The sequence below is a fragment of the Protomyctophum bolini genome (genome assembly GCF_963924005.1).
Source record: "Protomyctophum bolini genome assembly, chromosome: 10".
Classification (NCBI taxonomy): Eukaryota; Metazoa; Chordata; class Actinopteri; order Myctophiformes; family Myctophidae; genus Protomyctophum; species Protomyctophum bolini.
This window is the reverse complement of record NC_137871.1, coordinates 22,737,025-22,756,698: the sequence shown is the minus strand read 5'-3', so window position 1 is coordinate 22,756,698 and position 19,674 is coordinate 22,737,025. Positions and strand designations below refer to the sequence as shown.

The 19,674-nt window shown below is 44.7% G+C and overlaps 1 protein-coding gene across 1 annotated transcript in view; it reads left to right on the top strand.

The window, feature by feature from the left end:
- Nucleotides 1-19,674, top strand: part of tenm2a (teneurin transmembrane protein 2a) — a 135,712-nt gene that overhangs the window by 107,996 nt on the left and 8,042 nt on the right. The window contains exons 24-36 of the mRNA XM_080773907.1: nucleotides 159-437; nucleotides 2,457-2,615; nucleotides 2,753-2,973; nucleotides 4,253-4,428; nucleotides 9,811-10,046; nucleotides 10,800-10,907; nucleotides 11,313-11,501; nucleotides 13,077-13,321; nucleotides 14,810-15,125; nucleotides 15,498-15,605; nucleotides 16,374-16,535; nucleotides 18,552-18,833; nucleotides 19,286-19,414. Coding sequence (XP_080630033.1) covers nucleotides 159-437; nucleotides 2,457-2,615; nucleotides 2,753-2,973; nucleotides 4,253-4,428; nucleotides 9,811-10,046; nucleotides 10,800-10,907; nucleotides 11,313-11,501; nucleotides 13,077-13,321; nucleotides 14,810-15,125; nucleotides 15,498-15,605; nucleotides 16,374-16,535; nucleotides 18,552-18,833; nucleotides 19,286-19,414 — 2,610 coding nt within the window. The remainder of the gene's footprint in view (nucleotides 1-158; nucleotides 438-2,456; nucleotides 2,616-2,752; nucleotides 2,974-4,252; nucleotides 4,429-9,810; nucleotides 10,047-10,799; nucleotides 10,908-11,312; nucleotides 11,502-13,076; nucleotides 13,322-14,809; nucleotides 15,126-15,497; nucleotides 15,606-16,373; nucleotides 16,536-18,551; nucleotides 18,834-19,285; nucleotides 19,415-19,674) is intronic.

Below are 19,674 nucleotides of genomic sequence, written 5' to 3'. Positions count from 1 at the left end.
CCCTCCCCCCCCTCCCCCCCCAGGTTGGCAGAGAAAGTGTAGCGCCCATGGATTACATTAGATAATTGACACTGGGTGAAGAAAATGGTTTGCAAAATCGTGGGATAAAAACAAAAAAACAAAACAAAGAGCTCTAATGATCTTTTCCTCGTGCACAGGTGAGCACCAGTGGCGAGATCTCCCTGCTGGCGGGCGCCGCCTCCGACTGCGACTGCAAGAACGACGTCAACTGCAACTGCTTCTACGGCGACGACGGCTACGCCACCGACGCCGGCCTCAACTCGCCCGCCTCGCTCGCCACGTCACCCGACGGCACGCTGTTCGTTGCCGACCTCAACAACATACGCATCCGGGCGGTCCGCGCCAACCGGCCCGCGCCCGCCACCGCTGGCTCCGCCCTCTCCGGGGCAGTGGGGGCAGCGGCGGGGCAGTACGAGGTTGGTTTGATTGATTGATTGATTGATTGATTGATTGATTGATTGATTGATTGATTGAATTTTCACATGAATTATTTATTTGTCATTTGAGCCACGGACCACCATTGGATGACATTTAGCCTCTCAGTCCGAAAGGATATTTTGTTATCATTGGATATTGTGTAGACTTCTTGTAAATTAACCGTAATGTAGATGTTTACCAAAAATGTAAAGCGTAACATGAAACTAAATGGACCCGGCTGTCAAGAGTTAAATATCTGTAAGGGTCCATTTGGTTACCAACTTTCCATCATTTAGCTGGGGACCAACAGAAACCCCCATAAGGACCACTGGTGGTCCCTGGACCACTGGTTGAAAACCAATGGTTTATTGGACATAAATATAACAGTATCTATAAATGCACCACGTCTATCTGTATGTCTGTCTGTCTGTACGTCTCTCTGTACGTGTGTGTACGGTTTGTAATGCACGTAAGAAGAAACACGTTCTACACCCCCACAGGGAGTGCAGTGCCCGGTGTCAAGTAGGTCGGACCCACGCACAAAAGGCCTCTGCACGGGCTCTGGACAGGGCCCATGGTCCATATATGGAGCTGGCCTGTTCTGACATCACAACACCCCATATTTGGGCATGCCTGACACAGAACTCCATATATGGGAATAAAGGGACACAGAGAGACAGATACAGAAATGTCCATATATGGGCATAAAAGGGACACAGACAGACGGGTGGAACGGGTACTTCCATCAGCACCGGTCTAGTATGCAATCAATTCATAGACATGACATGAAGAGTAACAACAAAATTCAATGTCATCAATGAGAAAAACAAAAATCAATATGATTACAGGAAAAGAAAACACTATGTACAGAGTGGAAAAAAAGGAAGAGGGTTGATCACTTAATTAATGGACCCACAAAATGTGTTCTGTCAATTTCTGTAGGCCTAATTGATAGTAATACTATCACTCATACTAATACTAATATATAATATACTATACTAATACTAACATTTTGATGCCTATGGTCGTGGTTCTCAAACCTTTTCATGTCAAAAGGAGCCCAATATATATATTTTTTATCCCACGATTTTGTAACCCATTTTTCACCCCTGTGTCAATCATCTACTGTGATCCTGGGCTCTACACACCCTCCACCAACCTGGGGAGAGCAACGGACTTAACTCATGCTTCCTTCATGCTTGAGTGTCCAAGTTGCTCATTTACACCTGACAGGGGGGAGTTTCCCTGGTTGGACGTAGCGCGTGAAAGGAACACGTTATTCCAACCAGTTCCTTTCCCCTCCATCAGGCGCCCCGGCTGGCCAGGGGGAGGCAGTTTAGAGACCAGGATACTGCATGTTTTTGTGAGGGTACCTACCCTAGGGGACACGGGGAGAACATGCAAACACCACACAGAAAAGCCCTTTCGCCAACCCCGCCTTCGGGTATGGGCACTGATGACGCGGAGGAGGAAACACGCCGCCAGCACCCACAGGGACCTTTTATATATATATTTTTTTTTGTTATATTCTTTTTTTTTAATCTGCCACTTGAATTTAGGTGACTTGATTGATTGACATCAAAAGGGCCTGTCAGCTCAAACCCACAATGCAATCTTGCAAAACATTGCATTTTTTCTTTTTTGCTTTGCTAATTAAATACCAAAAACCCTACCTATTCCATTTCTCCCGCTCTATTTCCCAATCCAAGTGCATTTGTATTATTATTATTATTATTATTATTATTATTATTATTATTATTATTATTATTATTATTATTATTATTATTATTATTATTATTATTATTATTATTATTATTATTATTATTATCATTATCATGTAACGACAGCGCCGCTATTCCAAAGCCCCCCTCAGGTACATATATAAACTATTTTCAGCAACGGCATAATATGTTTTTTCCAGTGGGTAGATCATGTTGAGCTGGTCATTATCAAAGTATAGCTCTCAAGTCCAAATTGGTGTGGGCACCCCTGATGTAAGTGATGTGCATTTTTGCAAGGTGGCGTCTCCACGTGAGCAGGAGCTCTACGTGTTCAACGGGGACGGTCAGCACGTGCAGACGGTCAGCCTGGTGACGGGCGAGCCGCTCTACAACTTCACCTACGGCCCCGACGGCGAGCTGAGCGCGCTGGCCGACAACTGCAACAACACCGTGAAGGTACCGAAAAGAAAACCAGTGTTGATTTCCTTCGACTAATATAATACTATGACAGGACATTTTTCCCACTGAGGTATCGATACCTTTTACTTAAGTGAAGACAATTGCGTACTTTGTTTTTTCCCCCACCACTGAAGGTGAGGAGGGAGAGCGCCGTGGGGGGCCAGGGAGGAGGAGGGGGTCTACTGCGCCTCGTGCTGCTGCCGGAGAACCAGGTGGTGGCGCTGGCACTGGACCTGGGCGGCGGGCTGCGCAGCGTCTCGGCCCTGGGCCGCGACGTGGCCCTGATGGCCTACAGCGGCAGCACAGGCCTCCTGGCTGCCAAGGCCGAGGAGACCGGCTGGACCACCTTCTACCAGTGAGTGTGATGAACAATGAGGATACCACCACCAGCTAAAGGCAGTGTTGGGTCAGCTACACCAGGTGTTCCCAAACTTTTTTGGACCAGGTACCCCTTTTGGGGTAGATATTTTTCCAGGTACCCCCTCATCCTCGCAACACGGATAACAATATATTTACAACCACAAGCAGTGTTTCCTGCAGGAAAAAGCTTTGGCATGGTGCTGGGCACAGGCCGCAATTGTGATTAATTAATTAATAAGATTAATACATTAATTTGTATTATTGCTCTTGTATTGCTATTGGAGACACTGGGGGGACACTGGGGGACACTGGGCAGGCACTGAGGAGGCACTGGGGAGACACTGGGGAGGCACTCAGGGGAACACTGGGGAGGCACTGGGAAGGCACTCGGGGGGCACACTGGGGAGGCATTGGGGAGGCACTCGGGGGGACACTGGGGAGGCACTCGGGGGGACACTGTCTAAATGTATACAGACGTCTAAATGTAGACGTCTAAATGTAGACGTCTAAATGTGTACGTCTAAATGTAGACGTCTAAATGTAGACGTCTAAATGTGTACGTCTTCTCTTATGGGGGTCCCTGGCATATCTTTTCAAATGGGGGTCCACACTAAGTAGTGTCAATTTGGGGGTCCTTGACATGAAAAAGTTTGGGAACCACTGCTTTAAACACTTTAGCACTTTATGAACATGAACAAAATAGATGGGTCCCCCCTGGAACTCCCTCAGGTACCCCTGGGGGTCCCCGGACCCCACTTTGGGAACCACTGAGCTACACAACACTGGTTTTAATTATTTATTTTATGGGGGGTTTTTCGGTAAGAATTGAGGCTCGAATACCTGCACGTATAGTGGAATAAGCCAATATGCATATTAAAGTTAACTTAAAAACATCAAATAAATAATTAAAACCAGTGTTGGGCAAGATAAGCTACAAGTATCTTACCCAATACTGGCTAATGGCCATGGTCCCCCAAAACCTGTTGGCTCAAGACTACTGTAGAAAAATGTAGTAAAAATATTAATATATATATATATATATCCATTTCTGCTAAGCAGTAAGCTATATATGTTTAGATTATTTCAATTTATATTAGGATACATTTTCAGTACATTTTGCAGTAAAACTAATTGCAGTAGGCCTACATTTTGCAGTACATTTTGGATGCCAGTACTTTTGTACTTTTACTAAAGTAGGCTACATTGCAAAAATACTTTTTTTCCACATCTGTTCTCTCTCTCTCTCTCTCTCTCTCTCTCTCTTGCCCCCACAGGTATGACAGCGAAGGCCGGCTGACCAACGTGACGTATCCCACGGGCACAGTGACCAGTCTGCACCGCGAGATCGAGCGCTCCATCAACGTGGACATCGAGAGCTCCAGCCGAGACGACGACGTCACCGTCATCACCAACCTGTCGTCTGTGGAAGCCTCGTACACCGTTGTGCAAGGTACAGATCGCCGCTGTGTATTTTTTTCCAAAATGATTGCCTGAGGCTATATAACAGTGGTTCCCAAACGTTTTAGCCCTGTGACCCAAAAGTGAGATTAAGACGTTTTCCCCAGGACCCAAACTAGAAAATGATTTGCGTTTTGGTCAATTTAGGTGAAAAAAGTGGATTGTCAGATATAATTCTGCTCCCCGTCCTCAACGTTTCGCCCCTTCGGGCTTTCTCAAGTTACATGCGTATGGCCTTGAAATCCTAGGTGAGAATCAACTGGGTTGATCAATAATGCTTGGTCAATTATGGTCCCATTTATTTAAAGATTGATGGTAGAGTGGTAGGGTATGCTGTGGGATGGCTACCACCCCCGCTCTCGTTGTACCCACCGCCGCTCTGGTCCCAAACTAATAGCATTCATTTCCGGTTGTATTTCGGTCCGGGATATATATATATATACCAGTAAGACGCGCAAACGCGGGAAGCGAACGCAGCTCGTACATATTTAAGTTAAAGGTAGAGTAAGTGATTTCACTTAATTCAAATATCACTTATTTTTTTGTTTTGTTGTGATAATCCTCTCTACTATAGAGTGTGCTGACCATATAAGGAGTTCCTCCCTGTCCCCAGTTAACCCCTGGGGGTCAAAAAACCGTAGATTTCGTTTTTGACTCTCTATCCTGATTGGACGAAGGCTTAGGTCCCACAGCCAAAAACGAAACCTAAGGTTTTTTACCTTTACCTTCTACCTTGAAGTTATTTTTAAGTTAAGTTTTTAACTTAGCCATAACCATATAAGGAGTCCCCAAAGCAGCTATACGTCCAAATATGGAGTGTGTTGCATCAATCACAAACACATCACTCAGCTCCATATATGGGCACAAAAGCGTGACACACAGACACACGGACACACAGACATGAGCTGCTAGGTCTCATAGTAAGTGCTCACTGCGTTCGCAATCACTGCGTTCGCAATCACTGCGTTCGCAATAAGTATATATATAATTATATTTGTATATATTTGAAATCACTCCAAAATCAACTTAATTTACTCTAAAGTCTATGGGCATGACGCTGTCCATTAATTTTTTACGGTTTTCTAAACAGACTGTATCAAATATGAGGACTGACTGTGGTTCTCCATAGAGAAAAACGTCCACGACCTACGGGATGATCGAGTGACGCCAGGACTTCGGTACTCTATTATATCCAATAGCCAGGCCCTGAACACACCCCTGCCATCGGGGAAACATTTACTGTAATGTAACAGTGCACTGACTATAGCCTCAACATCTTGGAACGATCTCCAAAATTCTTTAAAACGAAGCTCCCTGCCATCTTTGGTCAGTTCAAAGGAATGCTCCAAAACATTGTTCCTGTTTGAATTGAGTTATTTTTGTTTTGATTGACTGGCTTTTTACCCTAAAAGTTCCTTTGTAATTCACCCTGATTTTATAATGTAATGGATGTGTTTTGTTTTGATTTGTATTGTATTATAACCTTGGCTACAGTTGAAAATGAGGGCTTGCCCTCAATTGAGTATAAATAAGGGTGATGATATTCCCCTTTGCCATTACCTCCACCTCTGCGAGAATACCAATTGAGGTTGTTCTAAAATACTAGAACCATCATAAATACAATCCCCCCCAAATCCCCATCAAAGAACACAATAAAGTATATCATTATACATTATTTTTTTGAGAATGAACAGAATCAATCGATTGCTCCTCGAAAAACTACAGCCATGACCTTAGAAAATGACACCTCACCACCAGTGGTGAGATATCGCCCCCTGGTGTTCTTGTGGAAGATAACACCAGATTGATTTTAGGACAGCATCCTGAGATACTTGTGAGAAGAGGGTGACCAGATGTTCCCCCTTTGCGTGGGACAGTCCCTCGTTTCCAAGACTTTTCAGGCGCACTAAACATTGAGACTATGTCTTATATTGTGACTGACTGGCAGGCATCAGGCACCTAATAGTTGACCTTAAAGCACTCTCATTGTTTCTTTTCCAGCAAGATGTGTTTTTAAGCCTGTTAAAATAACATGAGAAATATCCCTATAGACTATTAAAGTCAGCCATACCATAAAAAAATTCACACACTCGTAGCGTGGCACTCGGTGCCGTGCTATGAGCTTGTAGATCTGTTATTTTTCAATAGCTAAAGTATAACATGCTTAAAACACCAAAAGGGGTTCCCGCCCAGAATGGGTTAAAGATGGAGTGTCGTGAATTGTAGATCGGCATGTCATATGAAAGCACGGAATCATAGCTTCAAATTGACATATTGGTTGTTCAGTTTGACCCACCAGTTTTGGCGATATGGCTTATAGAGTAATGTCTTGCAGAGAAACAGCGAGTTGAGAAAACAGCCTTGAAAGGTTCACTTCTACACCTACAGTCGGGTACAGTCGTTTTTTTTTCCGTATTGGCGAACATTGACGTATTGGCGAACATTGACGTATTGACGAACATTGACGTATTGGCGTGAACATTGATACTGTACACTTTTTTGAAAATAATCTTCCTTCCTATATAATGTTTTAGGGTAGAAAAGAATCACGGCACTCCATCTTTAAGCCTATAATCTTCACATTGTGTATGTTCAATCCCTTCCCTGCCTAATCTATATACACCATGCACTTTGTGTAGAATCACTCTATACTTCTCGTTCCCGTTAGCCTCGCGCTATTGAATATTATTACTGCCTCAAATTCATTAACTTGTGTTCAGTGAATCCTCCTCATCCCCAAGCTGTCTCTTTCTCTCTCTCTCTCTCGCTTTCTCTCTCTCTCTCTAAATGTCTCTCTCTCTTGCCCTTGTTCGCTCCCGTGCACACGCATGCACGCACACACATGCGCGCACACACACACACACACACACACACACACACACACACACACACACACACACACACACACACACACACACACACACACACACAGCTGGTGAAAGGTGGAAAGTAACTTATTACATTTACTTAAGTACAACAGTTAAGTATAATTTTTAGGTATTTGGTAGTATACATTTCGATGCCAATACTACTTTAATCAAGTACATTTTGAATTCCGAAGTAAAACAATTTTCCACCATTGCGCCCAAGTAGCCTCCATCCAGTTAAGCTTACTCTGCCTGTTTAGAGAACACGAAGGTAGGAGAATAATTGGCTGTCCTCTCCTGACCCCTCGCAAACGATGTGACACAAGTCTGAATCCGGTCCATGGGCTCCCTGGGGGAGGGAAGCACCTCGGAGAATAATAATCTGGCTGCAGATGGATTCAGGCCCCCCGCTCAGCAGCCCGCCGGAGAGCAAGGTTTAGTGAGATAACTATAATTTAAGGTTTTCACAATGTTCCGTATATACGGAACACCCGGGGAGGGCTTCCCTGACAGACTCACTTAGCCAGCTCTCTCTCTCTCTCTCTCTCGCTCTCGCTCTCGCTCTCTCCCTACCTCTCTCTCCCTCTCTCTCTCTCTCTCTCCCTCTCTGTCCTGTTCCGTTTACCGCCCTGCTTCCGTCCACTACTTCCGTTTTCCGTCTACCACTTGCCTGATTCCATGTGAATGCAGCATTAGACTGTTATTCGTCTCAACTGCTCCATTGAATTGTGTTTTTTGCATTGAACATTTGGAACGTTATACAATTTGTATTTATTTTTTCAGGCTTCGTAATCACATACTGCACAATTGCACATGCAGGGCACATATGACAAATAACTTAAATATTCAAAGAAATCACAGGGCCATTTAATATATTTTGTATGTTTTTCTCTTTCCAAAAAAAATCCAAAATAGTGGAAATTGTTGATCTTCGTGTCACGTCTTGTAGATCTTGTAGATCTGCTATTTTTGTAAAATGTTTGAAAAATGTGTGAACATTTTTCAACATGGAAACGAAAATAATTGAAATGATCTCAAATAATTGCGATGAGACGATTGTTTATAAAGGTTGTGACAGGCCTACGCCTCGCTCTTTAGCTCTTCTGTCACCCGACTGCTTGCTTTCTGCCTCTCCCTTCATTAAGTTCCTCCTTTCCCCTCAAGCTGCCATTTCACTCTTTCTTCTTTCTCTGCTGCTCTCTCTCTCTCTCTCTCTCTCTCTCTCTCGTCTTTTCCCTCTGTGTTATTACAGAGATTGGGCTCCGATAGAGAGAGAGAGGGCGAGAGAGGATTAATGTAGCCAAGCTGCCGAGTCAATGGAAAAGGCGTCTCTTGTCAGAGCGAGGTGTTGTTAAAATGCTGCCCAGAGGCTTTATTACAAATTGGCTTTATGGATCACTGTCGTTTATGGTGCAGGCTTCTGAGGCAGCAGCCATCTGATCCTCCTATCACCTTTTGTAGCTGAAAGAAAAGTCCCCCCTCTCCTCTCTGCATTCTGCCAGACCATTCTGAGGCCAAAAAAACAATCTCATCTTATCTTCCGTTGCCGTCATCATCACACCTTTTGACCGCAGTGGAAAGCACGTCTCTCCTTTCTGCTCTGCCATTGTCCTTTATGTTACTATTTTTTACTATTCTTTAGTATGAAGCATCCAACTTATTTATCTGAGTGGAGCTGGCATTGCAACCCCCCCCCCAAAAAAAACCCTGAAACAAAACAAAAAAACAACGCAGCCATTTGGACTATGGTTGCTGTTTTATTATTATTCGGGGTCAAGCCCGAAGGCGTAGGCCCCTTATTGTTATTGTTTTAACAGTTTTGGCAGTTCTGAGCTATATTGTTCTTCACGAAATTCGGCAATATATATATATATAATTATATATATATATATGTATTGCCTCCACCATAGGGTTGTGAGGATCCCTCAGGAACTGAAGCTCATACGCTCATTCGTCAAAAGACCTCTGACCTTTAGATCTCTAGATGAAAGAATTGTTATGATTTCCTCTATACATTTTTCTTACATCATCCACGAAATCTGATGATGTATGATGATAAGAGCGGCCCTCACTTCACACAATGGCAATGTTTATTAAGCTGCATAAGGATGCAACGTCTAATTGGCCGCAATGAGATGATGTACATGATGATGTATGATGATAAGAGAACCCCTCACTTCACACAGGTGTGATTTTTGAGTGGTGCAGCCACTCAAAAACACACACACACACACACACACACACACACACACACACACACACACACACACACATTAACTGTATATATGATGATTTCGGGTGCGACAGTACAGTACAGGGACCCCCTGGGGACCCCCACACGTTAACATTTCTCAACCGTTTCGGACACGGGGCAGCTCGCCAGAACCGGCCTGGGCGCGTTCCTGGGGGTCTGGATGTTCCGGGGACCCCCACACGGTAACTAACGGTAATTTCTCGACCGTTTCGATGGTTTCACGATGATTCTGATTATTTGTCGCCCCCTGCAGACCAGGTGAGGAACAGCTACCAGCTGTGTAACAATGGCACCCTGAGGGTGATGTACGCCAACGGGATGGGCATCAGCTACCACACGGAGCCGCACGTCCTGGCCGGCTCCGTCAGCCCCACCATCGGGCGGCGGAACATCACGCTGCCCACCGACAACGGCCTCAACTCCATCGAGTGGCGCCTCCGAAAGGAGCAGACCAAGGGCAAGGTGACCGTGTTCGGCCGGAAGCTGAGGGTGAGTGAGGTCATGATGACGTGTCGTCCTTGTCAACTTCAGTTTAATAGGAATGCCTTTTTTTTTTTTTTTACAGTGGGGGAACTTGCATGCATGTTTTCCTTAAGTAAATTAAAAGTGTCAATACTTTACAAGTAATTGGCTGGAATTCAAAATCTACTTGAGTAAAAGTACAAAGGTATTTTGGTGTCCAACTCCAAATCTACAAAGCAACTAAAGTTTTCAAACAAATGTAGTGAAACATGATTACCTCAAATTGTCATGTATTGTGGTAATTTTTTATGGAAATTATTATATCGGGTAAAATACACCCAACGTTAGTGATGGTGTAGTCTCGCGTAGCCAGACAACTATTCTTTGCAATCTCTGAATGCTATAGAGTCTGGAACTATACACCTCCCGAAATCAGAGTAAGGAAGCTGCCATTTCCGCTTACGGAAATATATTTTTTTAATAATTGTTTTACATTTTATTTTTTTATTTTATTTTCTAAGCCAACAAGCTATATATGCTTAGATGATTTCATTTCATATTAGAATACATTTGCGCGACTGTAAAGACAAAACGGAAGTGGGGAGGAGCACGTCCGCTTTATGTTCTACTCATGATTAGAGCTTCCGTTGCTCCAGACTATATGACGGAAGCATTTGAAAATTGCGAGGGGCAACAGTCTGGCAACGTGAGACTAGTGATGGTGTGGCAATTTTCATCATCTTCAAATCCTTTCCCTCGTGTCTCTCTCTCTCTCCGCAGGCTCATGGCCGTAACCTCCTCTCCATCGACTTTGACCGCAACACACGCACCGAGAAGATCTACGATGACCACCGCAAGTTCACACTGCGCATCATGTACGACCCACAGGTACTGTTGATTCCGTAGAGTCAAAACTATGGCAAAACATGTTCGCCGACTAAGGTTTTTTATACTGGCTTAAAGTAAATGAAAACTAAATAAAAACCAAGCTACGATGACTGAGACTGAATCTTTTGACAACAAATAAAAAAACTATACTAAAATGTTAAAGAGAGAGACTAGTGGAGAAGATATCCCATAGAACTGAAAGAAAAGTAATTTTATGCTTTAAATTAGTTGCATGCTTGCATCTACAAGCTCGAGCTTGTAGATCGGCTATTTTCAGCATGCAACCAAGTTCGCCATCAAGGCCTGCCGAAATACATTTTAGTCGACTAATTCAAAAAGACTTTGACTAAGACTAAATTGAAATTATTTGCTGTGAAAATCAACACCATACCCCACGGCATGCAGGGCCGTCCCGCCATGTGGCTCCCCAGCAGCAGCCTGGCCGTGGTCAACGTCTCCTACTCGCCCACGGGACAGCTGGTGGGCCTGCAGCGAGGCAGCATGAGCGAGAGGACCGAGTTTGACGCGCAGGGACGCGTCCTGTCCCGCTCCTTTGTGGACGGCAAGGTTTGGAGCTACAGCTACCTGGACAAGGTATACGTTAAAGATGTGGTGCAATATGGCTTCTTGGGCTATTGTATTTTGAAGTTTCAGTCTGTTTACTGGTCGGCGACTGAGGCAGACGCTACTACGTGGCTTACTACGTCGGCTTATATGATACATCTTTTAGCGTGCTGATTATGTTTAAACTGAGTAATACGGTCTGGATATCATCTTGATATCGCACAGCAATGGGAACCAAACAGGTGAATGAAATCAAGATTAATTTATATGCATGCAGGACTTCACACGTCATTACGTTTCGTTCAATGGAAGTAATTAAAATTGGCTTTATGGACTTTTGATATAAAAATACACATAGATTGACATTTTCTCAATTGTGTTGGTTGTTAGGTATGACCACGGATATGCTCTAAAAGTGTGGTTTTCTAAAAACATAATTTTAATTTCACTGGGTCTAAACCTTTGTTGCGTTATGCTTCTCATCAGAGGATTAAAAGCCACCAGGGACATACAGAGAGAATAGGGGGGAACATATCAATTTTGGACTAGAGAATTGCAGTGACAATATACATAATTGATAGCAGTGTTTCTTAAATGTGGGGACGTGTACAGGGGTACACGTACGTGCAATAACGTAGAACATGAAAGATGGTATGCGCAGGAATGTATACAGTTAAAGTAGAAATTAAAACAATTTATTTTTCTAATTGTTTTCATGATAACATTGACAAACGTGTTAACCTCCTGATCTGTAAAGTGTAAAAACAAATTAAATACATTATTGTAATATGACATCAAAACTGGACTTACTGGCCACAGTGTATTTTAGTGCTATTTTAGGAAATTCGTGAAACTTTGTGCAAATCTTTGAATATATTTTAAATATATCTTTAAAGCGAACATTTTAACTCAAATCTTTGCTTTGTGGGGGACCCCCGGACAACATATGTGGGGGTTTGGCGGTCCAAATGCATTATCATATTTGGGGGTCCTTGACATGAAAACGTTTGAGATAGTCTGACATTGAAACAGGATTTTTTCAGAAAACCGTGTAAGGATTTAGATTTTGCAGAATCTGCCTTAGGTCTAAACAAGGTCCATTATTTATTTGGCATTTGAGTCACGGACCACCATCTGATGACATTTAGCCTCTCAGACCCAACATATTTTGTTGTCATTGGATAAGATTTTGTCGACAATTCCATGATGTTGGTACTATAGGAGAGATAACAGGCAAACATTGATACAAATTAAATTAAATTATTTTTATTGTCAATGGAGTTTTTAAAACAAACACATAAACAACTAAATACAAACATTAAACCTGTACATAGGAGGGGCTAGCGCCCCTCAAAAACTCAAGAAAAGATTTAAGAAAAGAATATTCAGTTACTACAGATTTAGCTTATACATAAATTGAAAAACCCTTGGCCAATAAGGGACCACCTAAGGTATGTTTCAAGTTTGGTGTAACTTGGTGTAATTGGTGTAATTGAGAGCGCCCTTCACTTGTCTTCATACGGGTGTGATTTTTTCCCCGTTTGTTTTAGTTATAACTATAACGATTAACGACCTCTGTGTGTGTCCTTCCTTGCTTCCCTCCAGTCCATGGTGCTGCTCCTGCAGAGCCAGCGGCAGTACATCTTCGAGTTCGATGCGGCAGGCCGCGTCACCGCTGTCACCATGCCGAGCGTGGCGCGCCACACCATGTGCACGCACGTGTCGGTGGGCTACGTGCGCAACACGTACAACCCGCCAGAGAGCAACGCCTCAGTCATCCATGACTTCAGCGAGGATGGCCGGCCGCGCGCCACGCACTTCCTGGGCACGGGCCGCCGCGTCCTCTACAGGTACGCGTACGGCAGTAACCAGTGTTGCTTTTTCGTCGACTAGTACTATGACGAAACAATGTTCATCGACTGTACACCTTTTTTCACTGATGGAAACTAAATGGAAACTAAATGAAAATGAAGCTATGATGACTTAATAGTAAGACTAAATGTCCCCCCAGTGCCCCCCCCCAGTGTCCACCCAGTGCCTCCCCAGACAGTGCCCCCCCAGTGTCCCCCCAGTGCCTCCCCAGACAGGGCCCCCAGTGTCCCCCCAGTGCACCCCAGTGTCGCCCCAGTGCCTCCCCAGACAGTGACCCCCCAGTGTCCCCCCAGTGCCTCCCCAGTGTCCCCCCAGTGCCTCCCCAGACAGTGCCCCCCCAGTGCCTCCCCAGACAGGGCCCCCAGTGCACCTAGTGTCCCCCTATTGCCTCCCCAGTGTCCCCCCAGTGCATCCCCAGACAGTGCCCCCCAGATAGTGCCCCCCCAGTGCCTCCCTAGTGCCTCCCCAGACAGTGCCTCCCTAGTGCCTCTCCAGACAGTGCCTCCCCAGTGTCCCCCATTGCCTCCCCAGTGTCCCCCCAGTGCCCAGACAGTGCCCCCCCAGACAGTGCCCCCCCCCAGTGCCTACCCAGACAGTGCCTCCCCAGTTCCTCTCCAGACAGTGCCCCCCAGTGTCCCCCATTGCCTCCCCAGTGTCCCCCCAGTTCCTCCCCAGACAGTGCCTCCCCAGACAGTTCCTCCCCAGACAGTGCCTCCCCAGACGGTGCCTCCCCAGACAGTGCCTCCCCAGGCAGTGCCCCCCCAGTGCCTCCCCAGACAGTGCCTCCCCAGACAGTGCCTCCCCAGACAGTGCCTCCCCAGTTCCTCATCAGACAGTGTCCCCCCCAGTGCCTCCCACTTTACTATAATTCTTTGAAAACCTTACTAGTTACTTTGTAGATTTTGAAAACATACAGTAACCACTTCAGCCTATACATTTCAGCCTTTTGAAGCTCACAATGCTATAATAATCAAAAGATTATTATACATTTGAAAACTTGAAATGAGCCATTCTGCATATTAATACTTTGCTACTTTAAGTACATTTTCACGTCAATACTTTTATTCAAGTACATTTTGAATTCCGGACTTTTACTTGTAAAAGAACATTGAAAATGTATGTAATTTTAATTTAGATTCATAATTTCGCATTTCATTAGATTTATAATTTAACATTTCATGTAGACATAGCACGTACTGTAGCAATCTATAATGTATACGATTGTATACTGTAGCTTCACTGTACAGATAATCTACTGTTAGTCAGATATTAGGTTCTTAGCTATTTCTATGTATTTGATGTATTACCTTGTATTGTTCTGTAAATCGCTCTGGATTAAGAGTGCCTGATAAAATGCTTAAATTGTAAATTGTAACAGAGTACTTCTACATTGCAGTATTAAAAGTAAAACTTTGATTCATTCGCTCAATCATTCGAGTACTTTTTTCCCCCTGCCACATCTACAGGTACGGCAAGCTGGCCAAGCTGGCCGAGATCGTGTACGACAGCACTGCGGTGTCGTTCGGCTACGACGAGACGGCCGGTGTGCTCAAGATGGTGTCGCTGCAGAGCGGCGGCGGCTTCTCGTGCACCATACGCTACCGCAAGATGGGCCCGCTCGTCGACAAGCAGATCTACCGCTTCAGTGAGGAGGGCATGGTGAACGCACGCTTCGACTACACCTACCACGACAACAGCTTCCGCATCGCCAGCATGAAGCCCGTCATCAGCGAGACGCCACTGCCCGTCGACCTCTACCGCTACGACGAGATCTCTGGCAAGGTATAGTGTCACGCCCACTTCGCTCGTCGTCTTGCAATGATGTCAGTGATGATAGTGTCAGTGAACTAGGGATGATATCACTGATTTAGAGATGATGTCACTGATCTAGAGATGATGTCAGTGATGATAGTGTCAGTGAACTAGGGATGATATCACTGATGTAGAGATGATGTCACTGATGATAGTGTCAGTGAACTAGGGATGATATCACTGATGTAGAGATGATGTCACTGATGTAGAGATGATGTCACTGATCTAGGGATGATGTTTCTACGTGCTCTCTCTCCACCATAAAGTCTGTATGGTGGAAAAAATGTAATAAAATACAAACTCACGCTTTCTGTAAACGTTCTCCATTTTCCCGCCGACTAGGTGGAGCACTTTGGGAAGTTCGGAGTGATCTACTACGACATCAACCAGATCATCACCACGGCCGTCATGACGCTGAGCAAACACTTTGACACGCACGGGCGCATCAAGGTAGTGTTCGTTCGTTGACTAAAACTATGACAAAAAATGTCTGTGGACTACCTTTTTTCACTGACGAAAACTAAACATAAACTAAATAGAATGTACTGTATATTGACAATTTTGTCAACAAATAAAAACTAGACTAAAATGTCTAGTGGACACTGGACAAAATATCCAGAAACCAAGCACACAAAGTCATTGTGTGCTTGGTTGCACGCTGAAGATAGCCGATCTACAAGCTCACAACGTGTCGACGCGTTGTCGGCTGTCTTCAGTGTGCAACCAAGCACACAAACAGTTTATTTAGAAAGATTGAATGAAAATGGAGCCCTATGGGCTCTATTTTTGTCCATGCTAAACCCCTTATCCCTAAACTGCTGTGCCTTTTTTTTCTTTATTTTATTATTTTTAAAATATTTTTTGAATAGTTCAACTAGCCGATCTACATTGACACGTTCACGTTCACTATTCAATTATAATTATTTTGTTTTTCAAAATAGTAAAAAAGGCAAGGACGTTTAGGGATAAGGGGTGGCAAGATAGGGCCCTATGACAAAAAAAGAAATCAAAATGTGCTGTCAAAATCAACACTGTTCTCTGATGAATTGAAAATAGAGGACCCTGATGTAAACACGTCTTAAATGGTTTAAATGGTTTAAATGGTCTTAAATGGTTTAATTCTCAAAGTAGCAGTTTTTGTATTGACTTCGTTTGAACTGTACCCATTCTGCATACTGTGTGAATACATATCAACTCAATTTCAATCAAACCATCAAGGAGGTGCAGTACGAGATCTTCCGCTCGCTCATGTACTGGATGACGGTGCAGTACGACAGCATGGGCCGCGTGGTGAAGAGGGAGCTGAAGATCGGCCCCTACGCCAACACTACGCAGTACCGCTACGAGTACGACGGAGACGGACAGCTCAGCGGCGTCAAGGTATAGCGCCTTTAAATTGAACTACTACTACATGAGTGATAATGCCATGTTTATACGTTTTTTTCTTCATTATAATGGGTTGTATCTAGAGTTGCAACATGCTCCATTGACAGCCCATTCATCCAAATGGAAAAGTCCCATCTGCTTGTATTAAATGGCATCATGATCCATCATGAACAAAAATGATCACCTGCACGGAATTTCTTGACAGAAAGTAACGTCTACGGTGGATTTTTATGGAACAAACATTTGCAGATTGAAAGAGGATCATTCCAGCTTGCCCTACAGGTGCAATGTCAGTGAGTGTAACGTTGTTTAATACAAGCAGATCAGACTTTTTGCAGGGTGTTGCAACTCTAGATTCAACCCATTATAAAGAAATGTAATTAACCCATTCTGACCTGAGATCAGATTCATACGAGGTTTCCACTGGACACACACTGGTCCGATGAACCCATTCTGACCTGAGATCAGATTCTATAAAAATGTCAGTCGTTCTTCGATTTTTCAAAAATAGCAGACCTACAAGCTCATAGCGCGCCACTCGGTGGCGCGCTATGAGCTTGTAGATCTGCTATTTTTCAATAGCTAAAGCATAACATGATGCTAACACCAAAACGGGTGCCAGGTCAGAATGGGTTAAAATCTAGTGATAGGGTGACCAGATCCAAACTGTTTATTTGAGGGATGGGACGGGACTTGGTTAGCAACATATCACTTAAGTTGCTATAAATGCCTTGACGTCATATTCAACCATACGCCTAATATTGGCTATTCATTATTAAACCCCAGCTGGCACCTCACATTTTGTTTAAAATGTAAATCCTCATGTTATTTTAACTTAATTTAGCTTAAAACACATCTTGCTGTAAAAGAGACAATGAGAGAGCTTTACAGCAGAATGTCAACTATTCGGGGACGAACTATTGGGGCATTTGAACACTGATTCCTGCCAGTCACAATGTGGGACAGAGTCTCTATTTGTGGGATGCCTGAACAGTGTTGAAAATGAGGGACTGTACCATGAGGGACTGTACCATGTGAAGGACTACCATGTGGGACTGTACCATGAGGGACTGTACCATGTGGGACTGTACCATGAGGGACTGTACCATGTGAAGGACTACCATGTGGGACTGTACCATGAGGGACTGTACCATGTGGGACTGTACCATGAGGGACTGTACCATGTGAAGGACTACCATGTGGGACTGTACCATGAGGGACTGTACCATGAGGGACTGTACCATGTGAAGGACTACCATGTGGGACTGTACCATGAGGGACTGTACCATGTGGGACTGTACCATGAGGGACTGTACCATGTGAGGGACTGTACCATGAGGGACTGTACCATGAGGGACTGTACCATGAGGGACTGTACCATGTGGGACTGTACCATGTGAGGGACTGTACCATGTGTGGGACTGTACCATGTGAGGGACTGTACCATGAGGGACTGTACCATGAGGGACTGTACCATGAGGGACTGTACCATGAGGGACTGTACCATGTGAGGGACTGTACCATGAGGGACTGTACCATGTGGGACTGTACCATGAGGGACTGTACCATGTGAGGGACTGTACCATGAGGGACTGTACCATGTGGGACTGTACCATGAGGGACTGTACCATGAGGGACTGTACCATGAGGGACTGTACCATGTGAGGGACTGTACCATGAGGGACTTTACCATGTGAGGGACTGTACCATGAGGGACTGTACCATGAGGGACTGTACCATGTGGGACTGTACCATGAGGGACTGTACCATGAGGGACTTTACCATGAGGGACTGTACCATGTGTGGGACTGTACCATGTGTGGGACTGTACCATGTGGGACTGTACCATGAGGGACTGTACCATGTGAGGGACTGTACCATGAGGGACTGTACCATGAGGGACTTTACCATGAGGGACTGTACCATGCAAAAGGGGGACATCTAGTGGTCACACTAGTTGCAAATTGCAGCTCCATATTTACACGCCGTTCCTTCTATTCCCGTCCGCAGGTGAACGACTGGTCGACGTGGCGCTACAGCTACGACCTCAACGGCAACCTGCACCTGCTCAACCCAGGCAACAGCGCGCGCCTCATGCCGCTGCGCTACGACCTGCGCGACCGCATCACGCGCCTGGGCGACGTGCAGTACCGCCTGGACGAGGACGGCATGCTGGGCCAGCGAGGCCAGGACGTCTTCGACTACAACTCCAAGGGCCAGCTGCTGAGAGCCTACAGCCGCGGGCCGGGCGGCTGGAGCGTGCAGTACCACTACGACGGACTGGGCCGCCGGGTGCGTTGTTATTAATATGTTGTGCGCGATGTGATGAAAAATCACAAATCACATCCTACTACGATCACATCGGATGGATCATCATCACCACGGACAGTGCTGGTAGTTTCAGAGAAAAGAGCCAAAGAAGATCCTACTTTTAATGGGACGCATATGTGCTGGGGCGGGGGGGGGGGGAGGATATGCAAAGCATTGCCTTGCAACCAGGTCAGTGTTAAAAGTTGGTTTTCAGCTAAACATTTCATAGCGATAAAGTACATTAATTATCAGTTTTTTTTTTCTTTTCTTTTATTCTTTTATCCTTTATTTACCCAGGGTAGTAGCTTAGCACAAGTGCTCATTTTCAGCAACGCCCTACAAAACTGACTGAAATACTCTGTCAAAGGCAGCTAAATTTGTTAAAAGCTAAATTTGTAAGGGTTTTAGTTTTATTAAATGTTTTACTTGGACAGGTGTCCACACGGAACAGCCTGGGCCAGCACCTGCAGTTCTTCTATGCCGACCTCAACCACCCAGCCAGAGTCACACACATCTTCAACCACTCCAGCTCCGAGATCTCCTCGCTCTACTACGACCTGCAGGTAGGCTACTGTATACATATATTCCCATAGTAATCATATTATAGAGCAATGGTTTTTGACCCTTTTTGTATCAAGGCCCATTATTTAATGTGCATTTGAGTCATGGACCACCATTTTGATGAGATTTTGCCTCTCAAGCCCAAAACGTAAAATGTTTTGTTGTCGTTGGATAGGATTTTGTCCACAATTCCATGCTGTATTGATGTTGGTATGATAGAGAGAGAACAGGCAAAACATTTTTTTTCATCCTTTTTACCAAA